General features: G+C 41.9%; 1 protein-coding gene across 3 annotated transcripts in view; it reads right to left on the bottom strand.

The window, feature by feature from the left end:
• Nucleotides 1-2,235: 2,235 nt before the first annotated feature.
• Nucleotides 2,236-9,844, bottom strand: part of lzts2a (leucine zipper, putative tumor suppressor 2a) — a 73,724-nt gene continuing 66,115 nt past the window's right edge. For all 3 annotated transcript variants that reach the window (XM_036573979.1, XM_036573981.1, XM_036573980.1), the window contains 4 exons: nt 8,713-9,240; nt 6,814-7,386; nt 6,273-6,542; nt 2,236-5,497 (listed from right to left, as the gene is read on the bottom strand). In XM_036573979.1, the coding sequence (XP_036429872.1) occupies nt 4,751-5,497; nt 6,273-6,542; nt 6,814-7,386; nt 8,713-9,213 (2,091 nt within the window). In that variant the 5' untranslated portion in view covers nt 9,214-9,240 and the 3' untranslated portion in view covers nt 2,236-4,750. The remainder of the gene's footprint in view (nt 5,498-6,272; nt 6,543-6,813; nt 7,387-8,712; nt 9,241-9,844) is intronic.

Genomic DNA, 9,844 nt, shown 5'->3' with positions numbered 1-9,844 from the left:
CTATACAAAATCTATAGGATAGAACCTATAGAAAAAAGCAAAGCTGCCATTGTATAATGCTAACCAGTTGGCTGAACCAGTTTACCCAAGGGTGAGGTTCCTGAGAGGACTTCCATAGAGCGCTTCTGACCAGACCAGTTCCTTTTTCTGCTTCCTTTATCATTTTTATACCGTAGTTTAATAATTGTTAGGCTATTTGTGCAAATATCTCTATCTGCCACATTTGTGGCATAGATTTAGTTACCACAATGATTTCAGCACATCTTCCTGTACTTAATATAAGAACACAAAACCCATCAAGTAGGAACACATATAATAGTAGCCAATAGGCAGATGCTTGTCCATGGTAACTGACAGTGTAGTACAGATGCAGCAGAGAGGACTTATGTTGAAAGTATTCCTTTGATAGCATTACTAATAGTTTTTAAGAATTTGCACATACAACATTCTTTCCAGATTCCAATATCTCTTCTTCATTCCACACCAGTGAGAGGTTAGCAACTCTAAATAAATACGAGGCAGTGAGGGTTTGTGTCTAAATTTGGTCGTAGCTTATGCTTCAGCCAGTGTAATGTGATAAGAAGCATGTTGGCATGGTGATAATCTAAGTCATAACACTAGCACTCATCCCGGCAAGGAGAGGGAGTGAAGAGTTCTGGAGCTCTCCCGCCCATGCATAACAGAGACTGAACAAGGTTATGAGATTTACACTCAGATTAAGTCTCTGTATTATGTCAAACTTGATGTTTTGATTAAGTGAATGTCTAGCAGATTATTGCAAATCGCAGCCTATTTCAATCTCTCCTTTTTCGTCTCTTAAGCCAGTCCTTTAAGGATGTGGTGAGGAGACTCGTGCAAGGCTTCATCTGCCTTGGTCTGTGAGTTTCCAAAGCTGAACACTTGGGTCATTATGAGATTATGTTACATCTTTGCAGAGTGCCTTACATCTGTGCATTAACAGTGCAGTAGACCAACAGGATCTGAAAAGCTTGCAGGGTCAAGAACAGGTACTGAGTTTTTCCATTATAAACATGATAGGCCCCACTGTCGTTCAGAGAGGGCACATGTTTGGCAAATGTTTTTACAACTGATTTTATTACAAAAGTCCTGTGTGATTATTCCATAATAAAAATAAAACTGAAATACTGTCTCTTGTCACCATGTTCTTTCAATGGTGTGCTTCTTAGATGTGTCTTCATTTGTTAAAGTCTCCTGACAAGTTAAATTATAAAAATAATGCAAGCAAAAGCTAACACTTTACTTAAACCCTGCTACAGAACATTGACATAACCATGCCATAAACATACTATGGCAAATGTCATATGCTGTCATGAGTTGTCATGACGTATTATGTACAGTTATGATATTATGTCATAGATACTTTTTGCTGCATACACTAGCTCTAATAACGTGAAATATTACACCATTTGTCACGACAATTTACAGTAATAATAAAACAGTAACGTGCCACTGTTTTATTACTGGACATTAGGCTTGGGTGATATCTAAAATAATTTGCATAAGATTTCCAAGTTAAAACAATTGCAATTATGAACCCAATTAAAAATTTTTGAACCAAATAGTAAAAAAAAATTAAATAAATAAATTACTAAATAATACAGTACTGAGTAATACAACATATTCTGAAAACTACTTCACCTTTTTTAATAAATGTTATTAAAAAAAAACGTGCATTCATGAGCTCCTTCTGGTGTAGGTTCATGACTTGCGTGCTAATAGTGCCCCTTGCAGGAGAAACTCCAGACTGCAAGAAATTTCCAAGGCCATGCCCACATGACGATTTTCCGTTGTCATTGCGGAGTCGCTCTGGAACTCAGCTACAGGTGCATTTGAATATCCATGTAGTATTATATTTTCAGAATTTAACTAACCATTTGGACACTTAAGCTGTAAGAAAAATGCTGCAAATTTTTCACAGACGATAAATCACTCTGGGAAGCGGAGACCATGGGGAATTTATTCCTCTGTTGCTTAATGTCTTTTAAGCGCCCATAAAAACCCAGTTTTTTAACAGTAAAAGTACTAAATTAGTCCTGTCTAATTCTCTTTCAGTTTTCTTTCTCAACACAGTGATTTTCACTTTTTAAGCATCATCAGGTTACTTTTCATTCACTGCCAATATCTGATTACATGTCACAACTAACCATGACAGTTTATGACAGCATATGACATCTGTGGAATAGTAACAATAGCAGCAATAATCACTCTGACTTGTGACTTCTTGTTTTTTTAATTAAAAACACAGTTTCTTTACAAGAAATGTACAGCATGAAATATACATGAGTGACTACAAACACCATGAATCGACAAAGGAAACACAACAAACATACATGAAGAAAAGACAAATTAAAACAAATATGTTACTTTGCTTTGGTCTATTCACAGTGGCTACACCTTTGAGATAGATACTTTCGTCTGCATATAGACTAGAATATGTCACTGTATACAATGTTAGGAATATTTACATGTGTGTTTTAGTCATGACTATGATACAGTAATGAATGGAAGAACAAAAAGCACTAAAAATGAAGGAGGACCTTCTGTTTTGCGCACTCTCTAATCCTGTGCAGTGGGACAGTGCTGCTATATAACTGAAGAAGCCTACAACAAAGTTAACAGTCTGATCAGGTTGAGAGCACCTATTTTCCCTCGTCCAATCTCAGCGCTTCTTTGTCTGAACAGAAATACAAGTCTTAGGCAGTGTGGATGTAGAGCTACATTTAGACTGTGGTTAACATAAGAATTTACTGAATGAAAGGTTTCACGGTGAGGATATGACCAGACCTGCAATTCTGAGTAAACTAGCAGAACAAGAACATTCTGATTAATGCTGGTCTGTTTGGCTGTTTGGAACAGAGACTATACATACATTATGATGCAAGTGAAGCAGCTATGCTAAAGTGGTATAAGGGAGAGTCAGTTGCGATGAGCAGTAAGGTTCAGCACAATGACTGATCTGCTTCTAATATATATGATGAAAAACCAAACAATCTTTTAACATAATAATTTTTATGAAAGTCTAGAAAACACTAAATAAGCAGTGTTTGTGGCATGTAACATTTGGCACTTTAAAAAAATTCAAATTTTGTTTATTTATTTTTTCAGTCAGCTTGGTCTAATGTCAAAAACCATAACAGAAAAATGCATATTTTGATAATGCATGAAATCTACTGTAGAACTGTGAGCAGTCACTGAAAAGTACCTTATGAAGTGCTGATGGCAAATGATCCCTCCACTGGAATATTTGTTACAGGATATGAGATAGAGGACTGGTAAACCCACAAAGTAACCTGTGTTACCACAAAATAGCTTGAGGCGCTATGTATATATATATATATATATATATATATATATGTATATGTATAAAAATATACATTATATATATTCAATATTCCATTCACATTTATTTTAAAGAGTCTGTTCTCTAAAAACAACAAAGTTTATATAGTGTATATATGGATATATCCCTTCTTTTGTGACCACAAATATTTGATTAGTATTTGGGAAACTGTAGTTGATATTTATGCATACATGATCTATGCTACTAATATGAGCAGTGGCCCCACCCACTGTGGGAGAAGTCACTGCTGACTGGAGCAGTATGTGACCTTTGTGATGTCTTATTTAGACATCGCATCTCTAGAGAGATCACTATAAATACGATCTCCAGACAGAATGCTACTGTACCATGCACACATGCTATTCACTCTACATTGCGTGTGCACTGCAGTGTTTTGCACTATTTTGCATTACATTAGGGTCTGAAGAAAAGACAGGCAAAAAATAGAATTTGGCTGTGTTTTTAGACATCTACTTAGAAAAATAGTACTTCTAGATAAAGTGATTAGTATCTGGATGCTGAGGAACCAGTGAGCATTGAGAGAATAGGAAAGATGTTATTCTCTGGATTTGTGCTGGGCCCCTATATGATAACAGCTATCAATAGGGCCTCATGACACATTAGATGCCTTAGCAACTGGTGAGAAAAACTCCAAGAGTTAATGCACTAACTGCAGTAAGTGTCCTGATTTGACTTCCACTCCAATATTCAGTACAGCAACTGTAGGGTTTTCCCTGGATGTCGCTTAAGAGTTCCATGACATCAATATTAATGCCAGTACAGAGAAGTCCATTAGTGCAGGTTCCCCTCTCCTATTAGTGCCGTTACTGTGTCCAAACACAGAACATGATATGAGTCCATTACACGATATGAAGAACTGCAGATCCAGACTGAGTGGCAGTAGAGCAAACAGGAGAATAGCCATGTCATTCTGAAACTCTACCCAAGAAAACAGCGGATCTTCCTGTTTCTCTGGTCCAGGACTGACTCCAACACTGACTCATTTCTCACTCTGAACATGCGTGCATTAACATGCTTGGAAAGCGGATTTGTTGGGAAATACTGTTGAGGACTATTTAGCCTATATATCCGTAACACTGGTACAGCTCTGGAAAAGCATGGTCCCTGTTTTTGCATTTGCTGTGGCGATCTGTCTTTAAGGACAATCTAAGGCAGAGGTGTCAAACTCGGGTCCTGGCGAGATTAGTACTTTCCCCTTTTTTCACACTGAATTCAACTAATAAAGACCTTGATAATATGTATTGAATCAGGCGTGTTACAGGCAGGAAGCAGAACAGTAAACTCTGCAATGTTGTGGCCCTCCAGGACTGAAGTCTGACACCCCTGATCTGAGAGGTCAGTGTGATGGGGGGAAGGGTTAGATGTGTGCTAAATCTCAGTGGCTGTGATCTCCTCAAAGTGGATGTCATTGTTACGCATGTCGAATTCCTCCATGTCCCTGTTCTCCAGCTCCAGACTCAGCTCCCTCATGACTCGCTCAAGCTCACGGTTGCGCCTGTACATCTGGATGTAGTTCTGCTGCAGCTGCTTCTGATAGCGGATCACCTTGTCCTTCTCCTCCTGCCACACGTGCCGCTCCTCGTCAAAGGCCTCCAGCTGGTCCTGGCCGCGCCTTCTCTCGTATAGCAGCTCGGCGCGCAGCCGCTCCACCTGCTGGCGGAGTGTGTGTAGCACATCGCTGCTTTGCCGCTGAGCCTTAGCCTCGTCGCTCTCGTACGCAAGCAGCTGTTCCTCTCCTTCTCTGAAGGCAGGGCTGCGGCCCTGGGGCAGGGGGAGAGGCAGGCTCATGCACTGGCCCTTGGAGGTGGACAGGGTCACCTGGGCAGCTCTCAGCCGACTGGACTCCTCCTCCAGGCGGCCCAGCTTCTCCCGCAGCAGCTCAGCCTCGCTCTTGCGTCGCTGCAGCTCATTCTCACACACCTCCAGCTCCAGCGTGCGGGTGCGGGCTGCCGCATGGGCCTCCTGCGAGCGCACCTGGCTGGCCTGCAGCTCAGAGCGGGCCTCCCGCAGCTGGGCCTTCAGGGCCACGATCTCTGCCGCCTTTTGGCCCAGGTCTGCCTGCACGTCCTTCAGCTGTTGCTTCAGCAGGGAAATCTCTCCTGACTTCTGACATACCTGCAAAAAACAGGGAAAAAAGGGGTTATTTACAGATGCATACAACCTTATGGACCTGGCTTGTAACACAATCACTGGCTCAGTCATTCACATTTGACAGATTGAAGATTTCTCACACAAGGGAGCTATTAGCACTCAAGTACCTTCAATTCTCTTTTTTATTTTCTTGTTGACCTTATAACTTTGTACCTGCATCTTGCATATGTAATATGAATGTTTGCTGCTGAAGAGAAGTGTGGGGTGCAGTGAGTTTAAAAATGGGATGGCACACGGAAAGCCTGGAAGTGTCTATCTTATCCAGAATCGGAATGCATGGTTTGTGAAAGGAAGGAAACTGGCATGAACCCACACCAGCAGGATCTTAATGCACAGATGTCTGCAGTCAAAATTGTGTATATTTGAAGCAAAAGGCATGAGACCACAAAAAGCATACCCTGCATATGAACATAGACGTAAGGCACCTTCAACACTGCTGTCGCTGCAGTACAACAAATGTTTGCTAATATCGAAAATCTTCACTTGACCAAAGTAACAATATTTAAGTTGTGAAGATGGCCTATGGAGTGCTAGGTAAGAGTGGCATTTACAGTCAGAGACACTGTGTCCTTGGATGTTAGAGTGAAACTAAATAGCCAATAACACAGAGCACCAAAATGCTGCGCACTTGAATTTTCAGTGGAAGAAACAGCTACTTAGCTTGGCAACTGCTCGGCTTTTCCTCAACACTAGTTTCACCCATTTATTAACAGTTAAGGCAGTTTCCATCTAGTCTCACCTCCCACTTGGTCTCCTCCAGTCGTGGGCCCAGCTGTGTCTGCTCCCTCTCAATAGAGGCACACCTCTTCTCTAGAGTCTCGCGCTCCTGCAGTAGTTGGGAAAAGTCCTCCTGCAGTTTCTTCTTCTCCTGCTGCAACTGGAAGACCTGCAACTGTAGCACCTGCTGTGCCCTCTGTGCTTTCTGTTGCGCTTGCTTCATCTTAGATGCACAGCTCTGCCTCAGCTCCTCCAGCTCCTGCTCACAGCGCTTCTGCTTCTCCTCATACACCTACACACACACAGCATTCAGACGGTGTGGAACAGTCTAGGAATGAGACCTCCAGTATATAAATGAGACATTACTCTAGACATTATTGACTATGTATTTATCAACACTAATAATATTTGACATACTACAGTTCATGTTTTTAGGAACAGCATATCTGCAGTTATTGAATCACAAATATGACACTATAATTATCTATTTTCTACTAATTTCTTGTGAAGTTGTCTGCCATGAAATTTGATTGTGATGCTGTGCAAAATGTAAAGCTCCTTACTTGGCAAATGGCTGCTTCATTCTCATCCAGGTTGTCTCTGAGCTGCTGCAGTTCCAGGTCTCTCTCTCTCAGCTTCTCCTCCAGGTCTCGAATCACACCCTCATACCCCTCTGGTGGGGCAGGTGACCGCCCACATGACCCACTATCCGATAGTGGCTGGCCCCGTCCACTCAAGGAGCCTGTGCTCTTGCTTGAGGAGGAGCGGCCGCTGTCAGAATTTGAATGGCCATGGCTGCCGCTAGCCCGTGCGGGCTCTGGGTGTCCAGACGTCCCGTCACTGGGGCCCAAGCTGTATCCTGTGCTGCTGTAGGTGGGCAGACTGGATAGAGAGTTCCGGCCAGAGTCGGACATGGTGCAAGACTGGCTGCTGCGAGCATTGCGGCCTCCACTGTACGAGTTGCGTTTTTCGGCACACACCAGCCCCGCTCCACCTCCTGGTAGCAAAAGGTTGAGGCTGCCCTGGCTCTCAGACAGACTGCCCCCTGGCCGTGGGGAGAGGTACTGCACTGAGTTACGGTTCTTGGGCACTACAGGCTTGAAGGCAGTGGGCCGGATTACAACTTTCTCCATATTCTGTAATAAAAAAACATATATTATCAAGTTCATACATTGCCAAAACTCACAGATATCAGATATCAGGATCCTACAGCACACTGAGACATCTCCTGCTCACGGTTCATTGTGCAGCTAAGCTCAAGGTCATGCAGACTACTCAAACTATTTTTTAATGATGACTAATGATGTATTGGGGTCTTTACTGTATCACTGATCAAAGGGTCACCTCAATCTGTAAAAATGAGTCACCAATTCCACACAATACTCTTGTGTGCAAAAAAACAGTAATTGCTTTATGCTTTTCATAATAATTAAGCCTACCCCTGGCCATTAAATGATAGATGTTTTAAACCTGATATAATCTAGAAATTCATAGCTAATTTGAGGTTAATCTTTTTTTGCAGGTTATTGACAGTGATAAAAAACATGTTATAATTTGATATTGATTATTTCTTTCTTGCAGGAAATTGAAAAAAGCAGAGAAAGTCTGGATTCTAAACTTTCAACAATACCACATTTGTGCTCATACACTACAAGGCACATGCAAACATCACATCCACATGTGTTTGTTGCTTGTTGAAAATTTCTTTCTATTGCTGCTATATACACTCTTCTCAGAGAGTTGTCCACTAAATTCTGTAACATGGCAGGAATTCACTTCCACACAGACACAATTAGTGAGGTCAGGCACTAATGTTGAGTGAGAAGGCCTGGCTCAGGTTGAGGTCAGGGCTCTGTGCAGGCCAGTCAAGTTCTTCCACAACTGCACTTTGTGCATTGGGGCAGTGTCATGCTGAATTGGTTTTATTTACATTTTGCGCAGCGTCCCAACCTTTTTGGAAATGGTGCTTTATGTGCTAAACACATTTCTACAATAAAAGCACTTACAATTTACTGGGGCAGCTCTAGCAGAGCAGACATTTGATTAACTGACTTGTTGAGTCTTCAGAATGAGCCATTCTACTGCCAGTGTTTATCTGTAAAGAGTGCATGGCTATATGCTTGATTATATATATGTATAAGAGGAAATATTCAAATATGATTTACTACTGTTGTGCACACAGTCTTGTTTTGCAGAAAAGAACATTTTTGAAAATACAAAAAATTTAACTTCAAATGTAAATGTAATTAGTTATGTAACTATATTTAAATATGTAATTAAATAATTTTAGTACTCAAGGTATACAAATGGTACAACAATCATTCTACAATAAATGAGGCAGGACAGGAATAACTCTACACTTCTATGGGTTAAACCTGTACATGGATGTTTTTTTTAGAAGAACAACAGCCTGTGACAGTGCAGCAGTTACTTTATAACCTCAGAAAAGCGTTGTGACTTACTTTCTCCAGCTTGCCTGAGACAGGGATGAGTTTGGGAGGAGGTCCCCCAATGTTGCCGTTCATGGTCCGGTTGTCCCGTGGCTCCTCCGTGTCACTACATGGGCTGCAGGCTGTCACATGGTTGTCGTTCCAGTCACCCACCAGCTCATCACTCACGTATCCATAGTTGCCATTGCCGGCAGCGATAAGGGTGGTGGACTTGTTGGAGGTCAAAGTAGGCTGGTTGTTGAGGAGCTGCTCCTGGGAGCTAGCACTGCGCAGTGTTCCCTCCTGCTGGCGGAAACAGCTGGTGGCCGGCGTGGACCTGCGGCACTTGGCGCTGAATTCGCTGGCAGCGCGGCAGTGGCGCTCCTGGTAGGTGCGTCCTGAGATCAGGCTGCTGACGGAGCCCATGGCGCCCCCGGTGGCTGTGGGTGGCGAAACAGAGTGGCACTGCTGGATATCAACACTTGGCTGGACTGGACGATCAGTGGGCACGAGCAGGGCCTGAACCAAAGCCATGGCGACTCTGCGCCCAACACAAACACTCTGCACAAAGGAAAGAAGGAGAGTGAAGACCACTACAGGAAGAAAGATTTTTTTTACACTACCACAGGTCAGTAATTGTAATTCTTAAAGTTGTTAAAACTGATCTTTCCATGGTTTACCTACAAATGTGTTCTTTCTGTTGCAAAGTTGGACAAGTTTTACTGAATGTTGGCAAAAATCTGATTTAACCTAATGTATTTAGGTTGGAGTTATATTTACTACATAACTTTGAGTTTCTGCTCTTATTGGCTACACTACCAAGCTGGACTTTGTTGTTATAGCTAAACTAAACCAGGCAGATTGGAAACCAAGCTGAATTTCTCCACCATTAGCCTGATTCTCAATTCTCAGTAGGTTGAATGGGATTTCAGATGTTCAATCTAGTAACAATTCTAATGACAAAACACATTTGTGGGTGGGGCATGATAGGTCAATTGACCTCAAGTTAGAGCACTTACCTGCTAAAAAGCTATTTGGAACATCACCATTAGGAGTACACAGTATAATGATGGCATATATGTTATTTGACAGTAAATGGGAAATGTAATTATTATTATCAGTTTGCTAGTGCAATTATAACAACAATTACAACCAATATAATAGC

The sequence above is a fragment of the Colossoma macropomum genome, unplaced genomic scaffold (assembly GCF_904425465.1).
Source record: "Colossoma macropomum unplaced genomic scaffold, Colossoma_macropomum, whole genome shotgun sequence".
Taxonomy (NCBI): domain Eukaryota; kingdom Metazoa; phylum Chordata; class Actinopteri; order Characiformes; family Serrasalmidae; genus Colossoma; species Colossoma macropomum.
This window is presented reverse-complemented; position numbering and strand designations above follow the sequence as displayed.